At 42.7% G+C, this 16535-nt stretch overlaps 1 protein-coding gene across 9 annotated transcripts in view; it reads left to right on the forward strand.

The window, feature by feature from the left end:
* The window catches only part of GRIA3 (glutamate ionotropic receptor AMPA type subunit 3), a 261251-nt gene that overhangs the window by 158279 nt on the left and 86437 nt on the right, over positions 1-16535 (forward strand). For 8 of the 9 annotated variants that reach the window (XR_003760542.2, XM_029067979.2, XM_029067976.2 and 5 more), the window contains 5 exons: positions 1259-1420; positions 4607-4774; positions 8708-8812; positions 9908-10015; positions 12743-12949. Coding sequence is in view for 8 of the 9 variants with exons in the window: in XM_029067979.2 (XP_028923812.1) it covers positions 1259-1420; positions 4607-4774; positions 8708-8812; positions 9908-10015; positions 12743-12949 (750 nt within the window). In the remaining variant the exon portion in view is untranslated. Of the gene's footprint in view, positions 1-1258; positions 1421-4606; positions 4775-8707; positions 8813-9907; positions 10016-12742; positions 12950-13084; positions 13272-16535 lie in introns of those variants that run through there. The other variant, XM_029067981.2, reaches the window with a different exon arrangement.

Genomic DNA, 16535 nt, shown 5'->3' on the forward strand with positions numbered 1-16535 from the left:
TTCTTCTTCAGGCTGCTTTCTAAAAGTTGAGGTTTATAAGAGACTTCTACAACCCTTGTGTTTCCAGTTTTTTTTTCCCCAGTAACATCTACTTGTTTCAGTCAGTCAATAAGCATTTACTTCTATGGGCCCAGCACTGTGATGAAGTCCACAGTCCAAAGCCACAAAAGAGTCTTGGGCCCGAGACTTCGGGAATCAGAACCTGGACGAAGAAGGGCATTGATTAGCGAAAGTGGTTTCCACTGGGCTACCCACACTCTCATGTCTCTGCCGGTTCATGTTCCCACTGGGCCACAGAGTACAATAAGCAAGTAGAAATTTATGGGCTGAAAATATTTCTAGTTTCAAGAAATCTGCGATCTAATGGAGATGAACCTTCTATCAAAATGAATTTGAAGATTTAAACACAGAAATGATAGCATCTGACAGAGAAGGGGGTGGCCCAGGAGTAGCCGGTAGGTTGGAGAATGGATAAGGTAAAAGAGAAGATGTTTCCTACAGGAGGTAGGGGCAACACAGGAGAGAGAGAGAGAAAGGGAGAGAGAGAGAGAAAGGGAGAGAGAGAGAGGGAGAGAGAGAGAGAGAGAGAGAGAGAGAGAGAGAGAGAGAGAGAGAGAGAGAAAGGAACTGAGTGGTGGAGGGAGGAGGGGAAGGGAGAGTGTGTGTGTCACATGCAAGAAGTGGATGCTTGTTGTGGTGACACCAACAGGGCATGCATGCAAGGGAGAGTGTGTGTGTCACATGCAAGAAGTGGATGCTTGTTGTGGTGACACCAACAGGGCATGCATGCATTGCCAATTCTCTTAGAGCCCAGGGGTTGAATTCTTGTACAAACCCTATTAAGAAAATGATCACTACTGTGTTTCCCAAAACCGACATCATGCACATTCCCCGTAACAGCCATTTCCTACAACGCTGCAATGTGCTGTATCCAAAACGGCTCGCCTTGTCAGGGGAACATCCCCCAATACTCTAACAACATCCTAGCCAAAACACAAAGTGAAAAGCTCAGGTTACGGAAGAAGTAAATGCACCATAAAAGCACCCACTATATATTCCAAAAATGACACCTGGAAACTTGGGAGATTCAGCAGAATACTGAAATACTGCTTGCTCCTGTCACAGGTCACCATTTCATTACTCACAAACAGGATAATCCCACAGACTTTCCTAATCCTCAGCAGGGTGAACCAGCAAGGCGTCAGAAAAGAAATGTCCTCCGGCATCTTTGAATTTTTTTCTATTCATATCATTCCAGGGTTTCACAGATCTCGTTCTGGAGAGAGTAATGCACGGAGGGGCCAACATAACTGGATTCCAGATTGTCAACAATGAGAACCCTATGGTCCAGCAGTTTCTACAACGCTGGGTGAGGCTGGACGAGCGGGAGTTTCCTGAAGCCAAGAACTCACCATTAAAGGTAATATCTAGTGGCAAAAGGAAATACTGGGTTGGACTGGGGAGAGGCTTGCTCCTCTTTCAAAGTAGAACCAGAGTGTGTAAGAGTCAACTTGGCCAGTGAATTCTACTGTTGTCCCCACAATGACTGAGGGAAAAACGCATCTCTATTTGAGGGTGCAGATGAAACTGAAGATCTAAATATAGATGCAAGGGAAGACTGACCTCATTATAATCTGATGTTTAAGAATAAACTGGTCGTTTTCATTTTTTTTTAATGAATTGCATTTGTAATTACAATCTACTGATCATGATTTAGAATATTCATTTTGAGAACCAGAGGGAAAAGGTAGAGGAGACTGATGGCCTGAAACAGTAAATTAGATTTTACATTATTTATATGACAGTTTGGTGCTAATAAATTCCATGAGCCCAAGCAAATGCAGCTGAATTAGCTGCTAATATAAAGTGTGTTTGCTCACTGTTGGCCAGGTGACAACAATTTTTCTTCCCTGCAAGAGTATTTCTAAAAGAAATTATACATTATCAGATTCCTGGTTTTTAGGACATCGAGACAATTTTTTAAATGGTACTTGTTAAACGTTTACTATGTACCAGGCAATGTATTAAGCACTGAGGTAGATACAAGCTAATCAGATTGGACACAGTCCCTTGTCCCATATAGGGCTCGGAATCGTAATCCCAATTTTACAGATGCGGTAACTGAGGCTACCAGAGTAGTAGAGTGACTTGCCCAAAGTCACACAGCAGTCAAATGGCAGAGCCAGCATTAGAACCCAGGTCTTCTGACTCCTAGGCCCACGTTCTGTCCACTGGGCCACCAATGGCCTTGGTTAACATTGCTCATTCATGATGAGGATCCCACTTCTATATCTTCACAGGAGAAGGGACTAGAACTGAGGCTGTGGTGAGGAGCCAGATGCTCCTAGTGGCAGTGATGCCCACATAACCACGGTAGAGAGTGTCCTTTACTCTTGCCTGTGGTAGAAAAAGGCAGGGGGGATAGCCAGAGTATCAGTTGGGTTTTTGTGTACCCTATCCTTCCCCTAAAGACATCCTTCAGCATGGATCAGTTAGCAGCCATTCACTTAAGGCCTTCCTATAACTCTCACGGCTACTATCGGCAATCAGTCAAGAGCATTTACTGAGTGCCTGAATGCAGTGTGTTCTACTGGGAAAAATACAATAGAGTCAGCTAACGGGATCTCTGCCGTTGGTCTGGGGAAGAATTTGGGGAACTCACTCCATTTTGTCGATGAACTAACTGGTTGGCCAGGTTATCTGGGGCAAGTGAAAAGGGAGATGAAGGAAATGCCCATGGTTTTCCAGGTCACAAAATTAACATCACAACGGAAGCCTGTCTTTCACTACTGCATGCACAGACACCTGTGCTTCTCTCCCAGGCCCCCTTGCCCCTCCACCTCCCAGTCAGCATTTTTTTTCAACCCCAACCTGATCAGGAACACAATCTCTCAGAGTTTAAATATTCTGGAGACTCTTGAGTCTCACTGGCCTGAAAGCTCCCAGAGGGCAGGATGACTTCTTTTACGTCTGCTGAATGGTCTTCGAGCATCTCAAACAATACTCTGCATGCAGTAGGCTCTCGATAAATACTATTGATACTGGAGTGTTTGAATGGAGATTTTGGTTCTACCGTACTCCATAGCTGAGGAGATAAGTCTACGGAGATGAAAGTTGGGATGCTGAAACAGAGATGTTATAAAAAGGTATTCCTCTGGATGTCCAGTGACTTTAGAGGGAGAAGAATGCTGCAGCAGGTGGGATTTACATTTCAAAATCACACATTTCAGAAAAAAAATGGAGGGGGTGTGGACTATTTAGGTGTGTGGAACAATTTACAGATTGCATTAGCTTGGTACTAATTATATAGATTTGCTCAGTATTTACCAATCAGACCAAAAATACACTTTAAAAATTGAAGTACAATATTTCTGATTAGGAAACAGAATTGCCTGGAGGTTAAAGTCCTGATGCTTAATTTATTTCAAATTTTATCAATGTTTCCACTCAGTCCTCTTTCCTCTTTTTGCATGCTCATGCATTTGTTCTGCATAAGCAGAAGTTGAATAAGGTGGAAAATTAAATAGATCTTTTGGCATAAGTAAGAAGGGACTGCATTAAGGTGGCTGACAATTTATGCAGGCGAAATGGGAAAATCATCACCAAGCTGACTTCATGGACCTTAGGGTGGACAGATGCTTAGGGATTTTTTTTTTCCATGAAAAAATAGGCTTGTGATTTTCCAAATCTTATCTGGTGGTGCGCAGTTGGGGGTGAGAAGAGAAAAATGGAAGGTTAGCAAATGAACTTGAAAGCAGAAAGATACCATGTGTTGAATTTGGGCATATTGTTTACTTTTGTGGTGTCTGTTACCCTTAAAAAAAGGCAAACAATGTTAAATTTGCATTGAGAGCTTACCCGCATGGGTCAGTGTTTCCTTCTCCTCAGCAAACATGAGACTGCTGACCAAGCTGTTTTGCTTTAAGAAAAAGGACTCCAAAGTCTCAAATAGTAGATAACCATTCCTTATACTTATAGATGGTCCTGTCTCTAACAAAAGCTCTTTGGCTCATTACGCTGAATGCAAACTAAGTCCTCTGGCCTGGGAGAGAAAGTGCCACTAAATACTTCCTGCAAATTGGCATGCTATCAGATTTTAAACTCAATAACAACTGTAATATTCTACAACAGAAAACCAGCTTTGTTTTTCAAGGAAAAGAAAACCAATTAATTGTCCAGACAGAAATGATGAATGTTCCCCTACAAATTAATTTCAGGCTAAGCCGACTCTTTCCATTTTTCCCTAAGTAAACAACAGATAAGGGTTTTGAAATACAAACATCTTGGTTTTGGCCCTTCTGCTGTCATCATCAGAAGTAAGATAATAGCCAGTTAAACCTATGTAGTGCTACCCTAACATCCCCGGCCTCACAAGCTTTTCTTCCTCAACAGGAGAAACTAGCTATGACGCAGCTTATAGCATTTACACCTACAAATGACATATAATAGCTCTCTAGAATTTATAAAAAGCAGATCTTCCTGGCATCAGGGGAATGGATTAGATGAACACTTGAGGTTCTTTTCACCCCAGGATGAAAATGTTGGGAAGACTTCCTGTGGAGACAGTGCACAATTTTCCATAGCATTTTATTTCTCTCCATTTTAGTACACATCTGCATTGACGCACGATGCAATACTAGTCATAGCTGAAGCTTTCCGCTATCTAAGGAGGCAGCGGGTGGATGTATCCAGAAGAGGCAGTGCCGGAGACTGTCTAGCAAACCCCGCGGTACCCTGGAGCCAAGGGATTGATATAGAGAGAGCACTAAAGATGGTAAGAGCAAAAGCCTTCATCCAACTGCTCCTGGAGGTTTAAAAAAATAAAATATGGAAACCCCAGATATTGGTGAAATTCCAGGATCTAACAGATAATTTGTTTTTCAGGTTACGGAGAGGTAAGTGTGTTAACAAACAAGAATAGGTGGTCTCTTGGGGAATTTTTACAAGCAAAGTAGGCTGAGAACATGTCTACTAAGTCTGTTGTGTTGTAGTCTCCCAAGCACTTAGTACTGTGCTCTGCGCACAGCAAGGACTCAACAGATACCATTGACAAAGAGATGAGCTCCTATAATGGCTCAGTGGGATACAATCATTTACCAAGGCTTAACTACTATAGGCAGTCCTTGGTTTTATGACACAGTTAGTTGGGGGAAATAGCAAAGTCTCAACCTGTACCAATTTTTCCCCAAAGGAATAAGATTATAAATGTGGTATTGGCTCCTGAACCAAGATGGATACTTTTATATTTATAATAATAATAATGTTGGTATTTGTTAAGCACTTACTATGTGCAGAGCACTGTTCTAAGCACTGGGGTAGACACAGGGGAATCAGGTTGTCCCACGTGGGGCTCACAGTCTTCATCCCCATTTTCAGATGAGGGAACTGAGGGACAGAGAAGTTAAGTGACTTGCCCACAGTCACACAGCTGACAAGTGGCAGAGCTGGGAGTTGAACTCATGACCTCTGACTCCAAAGCCCGTGCTCTTTCCACTGAGCCACGCTGCTTCTCATTATTATTATTTATCAAAATTACCCAAAATTATAATTTCAATCAATTATAGATAAGAAATATGTAATGCATTTATACTGGGTCAGAGAGGTCCCAAATAGGTTAACTTAATTTTTTCCACTGTGGGACTCCATCTGGATGGAGATCAAGCAAACCGTCTGCTTACCCCCAGATTCTCCCATTCTGCACCCTGACTGCCCTCTTGACACTTTCTCACCTTCTCCTTCCATTTCCTTGTCCCTCCATTTTTCCATCATCCCCACACTGTTCACAGGTTTTAAAGTCAGAAAGAATGTGCTGTAAAGTGAAAAATCAGTATCAATTTGGAAATTTCAGTGATCATTATAACTCAAAACATACACAGTCTGGTGCGGAGTACTGAGTGTGTGAATGTTCATGCGTTTCAAAGACACCGGCTCTTTACTTGCCATTTTGCTTCACTTCATTGGCTCCTAGATGCAACATTCGGAATATGTTAATAAGCAAACAGTGTTGAGATTCTTAGGCTTTGTATGGATTCTTAGGCTTCCAAGTAAAATAAAGATGGATCACAGTAGATAATTCTGGGCATAAAAAAAAAACAAAACAACACATGGAAGGCACAAAATCCAGCACCAGGCACACCATGCTGGGTATTTGACTGAATTGCTACTGCTTCAATTTTGCCAAAATGGAAACATCCAGAGCAGTCACGTCTCCACATTTCCCACTAGAAAGAGAGGAACTGCTCGTTCTCAGATCATGCAAATTCTTGTGTCACAATGTCAGTTCTTCAACAAATGCCTTAAATGTAGTTTTACTGAGATAGCACTGTACCCTTTAGAAGAGGAGTTAATTAAATTCAACCTTCACCACAGTTACAGGATTTGTATTGTCAGATGAAACAATGATGAGAGAAACATAAGACTCCTCCGGACTGAATCAAAAAATGTTTCTATCAACAGTGCTTCAAGTGGCAAATGCCATCATCTCCACATGATTCCATCTTTCAAGATTTCAAAGCATGAAAAGGGAGCAGGGTGTAGAAAGAGTTAGGAATACAGGGAGAGGACGGAGGGGAAGGGATGAGAAATGGCTTTGGCCATTAGTTCCTAGGACCTGGATGAAAGTAAGGTTTAGCTCCAATGATATGGAGCCATTGCAGAAAGATCTCAGTCTCTGATGCTGAACATCACATCTGCATTAACTACAATTCATCTTTCTCAGTTTGTCACCAAATCCTGTCAGTTCTACCATCTCAAGATTGTCAAAATCCCCTCCGCTTTTCTCTCATTCATTCATTATTTATTTAGCTCTGAGTGCAAAGCACTGTACTAAGCGCTTGGAAAGTACGATTTGGCAACATATAGAGACAATCCCTAACCAACAACGGCCTCACAATCTCTAAGGGGGAGACAGACAACAAAAAACAAGTAGACAGTCATCAAAGCATCAGAATAAATAGAATTATATGCACATCATTAATAAATAGAATAATATGTACAAATATACCCAAGTCCTGCAGGGCGGGGAAGGGGTTAGAGCAGAGGGAGGGATTACAGGTGATGGGGAGGGGAGAAGAAGAGGAAAAGGGGGGCTCAGTCTAGGAAGGCCTCCTGCAGGAGGTGGGCTTTCAGTAGGGCTTTGAAGGGGGGGAAGAGAGCTAGTTTGGCAGGTGTGAGGAGGGAGGGCATTCCAGGCCAGAGGTAGGAGGTGGGCCAGGGGTCGACAGCGGGACAGGCGAGAACTAGGCACAGTGAGGAGGTGAGCGGCAGAGGAGCGGAGTATGCGGGCTGGGCTGTAGAAGGAGAGAAGGGAGGTGAGGTAGGAAGGGGCAACGGGATGGAGAGCTTTCAAGTCAATAATGAGGAGTTTTTGCTTCATGCAAAGGTTGATAGGCAACCACGGGAGGTTTTTGAGGAGAGGGGTGACACGCCCAGAGCGTTTCTGTAGAAAGATAATCTGGGCAGCAGAGTGAAGTATAGACTGAAGCGGGGAGAAACAAGAGGATGGCTCTCCAAACAGCTAATGTGTTGATTCCAACACTTATCCTATCCCACCTTGACTACTACATCAGCCGTCTCATTGACCTCCCAGTCTCCTGTCTGTCCCCACTTCACTCCACCCTTTGCTCTGCTGCCCATATCATTTTTCTAAAGAAAAAAATATGTCCTTGTCTCCCCACTCCTTAAAAATCTCCAGCTGCTTCCACCCACCTAGATTGTAAGCTCCTTGTGGTAAGGGGACGTATCTATTAACGCTTATGTTGTACTCTCCCCAAGTGCTTAGTATAATGCTTAGTAAGTGCTCAATAAATACGAATGATTGCTTGGTTGTCACTGACGCTAACACAATTTAAACATTTTAAGGAAATTGAACAGATCATTCTGGAGATGAAGAGAGAATAGGTACTTTTATATGGGAATCTTTCCACACAAAGGTCTTAAAAATGTATATATAGAAGTGCTTTTTCCTTAAAGCAAGGCTGTTCTGAAGAGGTCTCATTGGATTTAAATGAATCCACCAAAACCTCTTCTGAGAAAAACTTAGGCAGCAGCACTTGTTTCTCTAAGTCGGTCACTTTATGACAAAATTCAGCAACAGAAATTGTTCTGCATCCATGGATAGCTTGTTCCACTGGTAACAGCCCTCCTTCCACTTACATTTTCTCTAATATTTAACATCAATTTTACTTCCAGCAGCAAAAGCCCATTACTTTCTCCAACTTTGCTGACAGCTTGTCAGTTTCGATAAGTGATGAAATAAAGTATTTCATCATTTCATTGAAGGGAAACGAGACAGGCAGGGTCTTTTTTCTTTGAAACAAAGTACTCCGCTCCTACACCCAAAATGATTAATGGGAGGAGGTAATGATAATGACTTACATTTATATAGCACATTTCATCTACAAGGAAGCCAACCCACTTCAATTTTGCCCATCCCTGACAGTCTCTTTAAAGACTCTGCTTCATAGCTTACCACCACTACACAACAGTTTCTGATTAAGAAAAAACTAAGATTGATAGAATATCCAGCAAACTGTAGAAGGCAGGCAGAAAAGTTGGATATATATTTTAGTGGGGCAAAATGAAACTCTTGAGTCTGTCTCCAGGTGCGTTAGGGTTACAGAAGTAGTTTTTGAATCCTAACCTTTTTCTACTGCACAATGGAAAATTCATAGTTACTTCACTGAAGTAACCTACATTTTACCAACAGGTTCAAGTGCAAGGAATGACTGGAAACATCCAGTTTGACACCTACGGACGCAGGACAAACTATACAATTGATGTTTACGAAATGAAAGTCACTGGATCTCGGAAAGTAAGTGAGAGAGACATTTAACAGAAACTAAAATGCGACTTAGATCTTTGACCAAACACCACCGGAAACTGAACAGAGAGGCCACTGATGTGGCCAACCATAGTTGCAGAAATCATTCTTTCCAGGAGTAAAAGTACTTGAGGAAGGTTTTCCATAGCCATCGATTTGTAGGTTCATCCACTCTGTTTTTCATCACTGACACGTTACAGGAGCAGGCAGCAAAATAAAACAAACAAAATTGCTGTCAGCTTTCTCAGACCCTTAAGAAGGAAGCCACAAAATTCTTTCCCATTACTGAAAAACTCTTGTTGACTCCTATTTCACTTTTGCAATAGAGCTAAATTCATGAAAGAGCCGCAGCACTACAGAATATTTCCAGTGTATTTTTATATATTTGCTTAGGGTGACAGAATCTCCAGAGTTCCTGATAATCCAGGACAGGGCCATTGTACACAAGTGAATTCCACAGCTACCACTCATCTTTCAATCTACATTGATGTTTTGTAGAAGCAGGAGAAAAATGACTGGGAAAAGGTTTTGCAGAAGCATCACTCTATTGTTTAAAGGTGCCCTGATCAGTTGTTCCCGGGGCTGACCTACCTCCTCACCCAGAGGACATTCAGACATCTTCCTGAAAGCCTTTGGAACTAGCTGAAATTTGGGGGTTTCCAGGTACAAGAAGGGGTGGTGGTAATAATTAGATGGAAGGAGCAACCTTATTTCTGAACCATTCCTAACCCCATCACTCCCTCCAATGACTTCACAGAAAACATCAACCATAAAAATTCTACCTAGTGAACTGGATTCCCAGAAGTTTTCCCAGCCCATAGGGTGGAGGTCATCAAACCCAGAGAGCTCCTCATTGGTTGTATCATTAGTCCACAAAAAGTAAAATGGCTAAACTATTTTCGCAAGTTACTTGAAAGTGTGAGAATCGCCCACCCTGAGGAGTCACCCTTCCCCAGGTGAAAAGAGATACCCTTGAACCCAGCATCCATGTTCATTCCTAAAATAGCCTTAAAGTCACACTGGCCTATTATCCTTCATCTCTACTGTGAAAAAATACATGACCATTTAAATGTCTGCCTTTTGTAGGCTGGTTACTGGAACGAATATGAGAGATTTGTACCTTTCTTAGATCAGCAAGTCAGCAATGACAGCACATCTGTAGAAAACCGAACAATAGTAGTGACAACTATTCTGGTAAGTTACCTTTTTCTTATCTTTTGGGGACTTTATTTTTCTTGGTAATAAAAAGGAGCCATTTCTGAAAACACTTGTGCCCCAGCAGGAAAGCACAGGTCTCAAGGTTATAGGGCCTAGCAGAGTCAAGAGACGCAGCTTCCTCTGATAATGAATAAGATATTATAAAACACCTTCAGTTCAGATGGAAGCCATCCACCAGTTACATACATACACACACACACCCCCAAAATATTTTTGCCAGGAATTCATAGTAGAAACTATTATTTTGATCCTCTTTCACACATATGCCCCTGGCAAATTAGAATCTGGAAAAAAAATTAAATGAATCAATCTGGGTCTTAATAATAATAATAATAATAATAATAATGGCATTTGTTAAATGCTTACTGTGTGCAAAGCACTGTTCTAAGTGCTGGGGCGGGGGGAGAGATACAAGGTGATCAGGTTATTCCACGTGGAGCTCACAGTCTTCATTCCCATTTTACAGATGAGGTAACTGAGGCCCAGAGAAGTTAAGTGACTTGCCCAAGGTCACACTGCTAAGTGGAGGAGCTGGGATTAGAACTCCTGACCTCTGACTCCCAAGCCCATGCTCTTTCCAATGAACCACACTGCTTCTCATGATGGCACGAGAAAGGTGTCATCATGAGAAGCTTCTCATGATGGCACAATGGTTCTTGATGGCACGAGAGGAGTTTGAATATCTACCTTATAGCAATAGGGGGATTTGCTGCTAAATCCTAATTCAGGGCAATCAGACTGGGAAAAGGTTAACTGAATTCATGGAGACCGTACTTCTGCCAAGACAAATCTTTGGTAAGATTCCCCAGTTGACAGCTGCTGGATGGCCCCCCTAGTGATCTACCCTTCCTCTCCACCCAGACATAGCCGCTTGGACTTTGGGGGGTACCCTGGATCACACAATGGTAAAAATGAAGGGAGGGATGGCAGGTCAGGGGACAAGAGAGGCTAAAATGGCAGGTGTGCAATAGGTTTCCCAGAAGGGGCTCAGATACCTAATGCAATCAACCTATCAATACTGTTTTTAGAACACTTAACTATGTGCATATCACATAGAGAAGCTGCGTGGCTCAGTGGAAAGAGCACGGGCTTTGGAGTCAGAGGTCACGAATTCAAATCCCAGCTCTGCCACTTGTCAGTTGTGTGACTGTGGGCAAGTCACTTAACTTCTCTGTGCCTCAGTTACCTCATCTGTAAAATGGGGATTAAGACTGTGAGCCCCACGTGGGACAACCTGATTCCCTTGTATCTACCGCAGCGCTTAGAACAGGGCTCGGGACATAGTAAGCGCTTAACAAATACCAACTTATTATTATTATTATCACTGTACTAAGCTTTTGAAAGTGTATAATACAAGAGAATTGGTATACGTTTCCTGTCCACAAGGTGATTGCATTCTAGAGAGGAACACAAACGTCAAAATAAATTATTGGTACATGCATTAGTGCTTGTGGGCTTAGAGTGAGGTAACTATCAAGTGCTTAAAGGGTACAGATCCAAGTGCATAGGTAATGAAGAAGGGAGAGAGAGGAGGAGACGTGATTTTAATAAGACTCTGAAGGTGGGGAGAAGAAGTCTGTCATATATAAAGGGGGATGGAGTTTCAGGCCAGAGGTAGGTGGTGAGATAGAAGAGATAAGGGAACTAAGGCACAGAGAAATGAGTTGCCCAAGGTCACACAGCAGTCAAGTGGTGGAACTGGGATTAGAACCCAGATCCTCGACACCCAAGCCTATGCTCTTTCCACTAGACAACACTGCTCTACAGATCAAGATCAATTACACTTAGAGAGTCTCTACTTTGGACATAGGTCAGATAGAGGACATTGAGGTTGGTGTTAGAGGAGCAAAATTGCAGGCTGAATTGGAGTAAGACGACAATGAGGCAAGATAGGAGTGGGGAGAGCTGATTGAGTGCTTTAAAGCTGATGGTAAGGAATTTCTGTTTGATGCAAAGGTGCATGGGGAGGTGGAGGTGGATTTTTTTTTTTCTCCAAGCATCTTATCTGGAGACAACTCTGGGCTGCATGGACCACTGGTCAGACTTAGCATGACTGCTCATGTTACGTGGTTCCAAAAATGTCACTCGACCACACAATATTGACCACTCTTGACCAATGTCTAAATTTAGAAGCATTAAAGTTTGCCCTCTAACAGTTCAGATAAAATAATGATAATATTCATTATAAAAATTTATCCAACTTTGGTCTCCCAAAAAATTTCAAAACCTCTGCTTGCCTTAAGCACTCACGTTATGTTCCTACGCCATTCTGCATTTCTTTTGTTGTTATTTCTTGCTAACAACAGAGCACAAACCAATTTCAAGCAATTTCAGTAAAACGGCATTTCTCTTTTTAAGAAATAGTCTCAGCAGAGCCCCTTAAATGAAACTTGAGCAAATCTCTGGGAAACCAATGCCAGTGTTTCTCACATAACGGAGTCTGTAATGTGTTGGCAATACTCCGGGGTGAATTATGCAAACAAATGCATTGCTGCATTTAAGTGTTCAAAGAATTCCACCCAATATATTTTAATTTTCTTCCAAAGTTGCCTATTTAAGACTTAAAACTTCCATTTTTACTCCAATCCCAAGAAAATATTTCCACTTTGTACTGCATCATAAGCAAAGAGACAGACAACATTATAAATAGTCCTTTCATTAGAGTATACAGGCCCATTAAATTTTCAACCTTTTATTTCACAGGAATCTCCGTATGTGATGTACAAGAAGAATCACGAACAGCTAGAAGGAAATGAAAGATATGAAGGCTATTGTGTAGACTTAGCTTATGAAATAGCCAAACATGTGGGAATAAAATACAAACTATCAATTGTCGGAGATGGGAAATATGGAGCAAGGGATCCTGAAACAAAGATCTGGAATGGCATGGTTGGGGAACTGGTCTATGGGGTAAGTTCACATTATCAGTTTCTTATGGTGGCATAAGTTAATTCAAATAACCAGAGAAATTAGATGTTTTGTTTGGAAATGATTTCACAATGGATTTACTGTGTTGATTTTTATCATTTAATTTTGATCTTCAAGGGAAAGCAGAATATTTCAAGAAAGAGTATGAGAACAAGGAAGGTGAGAAGCACTAGACGCTTTTAATGAAAAAGTTATGATATACCTGAAAAAGTTATGATATACCTGAACCTTCTGTCCCCAAACCTATCTCCAGCTTTTATACTGGAAATAATAATAATAATGGTATTTGTTAAGCACTTATTATGTGCCAGGCACTGTTCTAAGATGGTGTGGATACAGGCTAATCAGGTTGGACACCGCCCCTGTCCCACCTGGGGCTCACAGTCTCAATCCCCACTGTACAGATGCGACAACTGAGGCAAGGTGAAGTGATTTGCCCAAGTCACACAATAGACAAATGGTGGCGCAGGATTAGAACCCAAGACCTTCTGACTCCCAAGCCCATGCTCTATCCACTACGCCATGCTGCTTCCTGATAAAAATATAGAGATAAAAGTATAGATGAAGCCTATCCTTTGGAGTCCAACAGTGACACACATACATAGTTACACTGTGGAAATTTATTAATTTCAATATGTTTCAAGGCCATTTAATTTACAGAAAGTAAATTATCCTGGCTGTCCCTGAGATGAGTCATTCTATTTTGGCTACAACCACCTGGAATGAGAATTAGGATGGCAGGTTACACTGCCCTAGAGTAACTGGAAGTGACCGGCATTGGCCCATCAACATTACAACAACATAAGCATCTAATCATTCACAAGGAAAGCTGCCAAACAAAGCAAAGAGAATAACTGTCCTCTACCAAATGAAGGCAAAATAAATATTACAAAAGCTCGGATGGAGCAAAAAAAAAAAAAAGAAACTAGGCACATTTTCTGGCAGAGGCCTTTGACCTAGGGCTCTTTTTTCCTCCACTGGCCTATAAACAGGAACACTTCCCCAACACCAGCACCAGAGTACCGGGTCATCAGGGGGCTTGATTCCATTGTTCTCAAAATTGTTTGAGGTTCAAAGTTCCTTATTTATTGACAAAACCACAGGACTGCAGAAACAGCAGGGAAGGGTTGGATGAGACTGCGCTGAAGGGGGCTGGGTTGGGGGTCAGGGGCAGGCAGAGCAGTTTTGGGAGAAAGGGACAGAGATGGGAAGCATCATGGCTTACATGGAAAGAGCAAATGCCCGGGGCTCAGAAGGCCTGGGTTGTAATTTCAGCTCTGCCACTTGCCTGTGTGACCTTGGGCAAGTCACTTAATTCCTCTGTGCCTCAGTTTCCTCAACTGTAAAATGGGGATGAAATATCTGTTCTTCCTCCCATTTAGACTGTGAGCCCCAAGGAAGGGGAGGGATTATGTCTGACCTAATTAACTTGTATTACCCCAGGGCTTAAAACAGTGCCTGACATAGTATGGGTTTAGCAAATAGGATTCGAAAAAATTAGAGGTAAACAATGGGGCAGAAGGGTGGGAAGCTCTTAATGTTTTAACTAACATGGAGAGACACAATAGGCTCTGATTCATTTTGCTGGAGGGTTTCTCCCCATCATAGGCTTTTAGTACATTAAAGTGGCTCATTGATGCATAAGACTGATGACTGTGTAGTGCAGAAGAGAAGAATGCTTTTGAAAGAATTCATTATCTGGTTTTGAAAATACTGCAGGGCAAATTTCATTTCTTTCTCTTCCTATAGAAGGCAATAGGCTTTCAGATTGTTCCTGTGTGGGTGCTGCATTTACAAAATGTCGGAAGTTGATACTTTGGGCCTCGTAAATTTCGAAGGTGGTTTTTAAAACAAAGTTCAGTGCAACACAATGAGAAGCAGCATTGGCCTGGTGGAAAGATCCCAGGCCTGGGAGCCTGAAGACCTACATTCTGAACCCAACTCTGACACTTGTCTGCTATGTGACCTTGGGCAGTCCATATCACTTCATAGCTCAGTGCCTCAGTTCCCTCATCTATTTTAAAAAAAAAAAAGGGATTAAAACTGAGAACCTCACGTGGTACACGGCTGGGTCCAATCTGATTAACTTGTACTTATCCCCATCGAGTAGTAGGGTGCCTAGCACAAAGTAAGCGTTTAACAAGCACCATTTAAAAAAAACTCTCCCCAGGCCAAGTGGGATTTAGAGGCTCAGAATTCACTGAGGATGAGGGAAATGGTGTTTTATACTCTCCCAAACGCTTAGTTCGATGTTCTGAGCACGGCAAGCTCACAAAATACGGTGGATCGATTGTGCCCCAGAGGAAAAATGAAATGAGAAGGCTCGAATGGCACAGGGATAAACTAAACGTTCAATGACAAACCTGGGCAAAACCAACAGCCTTCTTACCTGTCTCAATCCGAAATTCCCAAGAAAATCCAAAGTCTTCAAACCACCTAATTACTTGGCGGCCCTGAAAGTCCTCTTTACAGCACTTCAAAAAATCAACCCGAAATCCTCCACAAATTCATTCATTCATTCCATAGTATTTATTGAGCGCTTACTATATGCAGAGCACTGTACTAAGCGCTTGGAATCGACAATTCGGCAACAGATAGAGATAATCCCTGCCCATTGACGGGATTGCAGCGTGGCTTAGTGGAAAGAGCCTGGGCTTCGGAGTCAGAGGTCATGGGTTCGACTCCCGGCTCTGCCACTTGTCAGCTGTGTGACTGTGGGCAAGTCACTTAACTTCTCTGTGCCTCAGTTACCTCATCTGTAAAATGGGGATTAACTGTGAGCCTCACTTGGGACGACCTGATTACCCTGTATTTCCCCCGGCGCTTAGAACAGTGCTCGGCACATAGTAAGCGCTTAAAAAAAATACCAACATTATTATTACAGTCTAATCGGGGGAGACAGATGGACAAAAACAAGACAACTTAATCACGATAAATAGAATTAAGGGGATGTACACCTCATTAACAAAATAAATAGGATGATAAAAATATATACAAATGAGCACAGTGCTGAGGGGAGGAGCAGAGGGAAAGGGGGGAATGGGGGCTTAGCTGAGGGGAGGTGAAGGGGGGAAGGGAGAGGGAGCAGAGGGCGGAGGGGGAGCAGAGGAAAAAGGGGAAGTTCAATCTGGGAAGGCCTCTTGGAGGAGGTGAGCTCTCAGAGCTAGGCCGGGATGTGGGGGCCTTCTGGCGGTCTTACGTTTTGAAACTCTTTTCTTCGGCACTTGCCCCCCGAAATCTTGAGCTCGGCTTTCCTGTGACCTCCTCAGGGGGTTGGTTGGTGGAAAAAAATATCCTTTCCCAACTGCAAGAATGGGGTCTGCGAGCCCGCTTGGCTGTCAGTCCGGGGGCGGGCAGCCTTCCGGCCCCGTGTTAACGCGAATGAGGCCAATCTCGGCCTGATTGAGCCCAGTTGCGTTAGCTCTCGCATTCTCAACCTCTGAGCCTCAGCTCCCGTGGAGCTCTGTATTCCCCGCCTCCCCCAGACCTCCCCCCACCTCCTCCCCAAGGCTTTTAGGCCGTCTTTTGAGCTTGCAGCTCGGGAGAATTAACATCCCCACCCCTTATG

Source organism: Ornithorhynchus anatinus, chromosome 6 (genome assembly GCF_004115215.2).
Source record: "Ornithorhynchus anatinus isolate Pmale09 chromosome 6, mOrnAna1.pri.v4, whole genome shotgun sequence".
NCBI classification, from domain to species: domain Eukaryota; kingdom Metazoa; phylum Chordata; class Mammalia; order Monotremata; family Ornithorhynchidae; genus Ornithorhynchus; species Ornithorhynchus anatinus.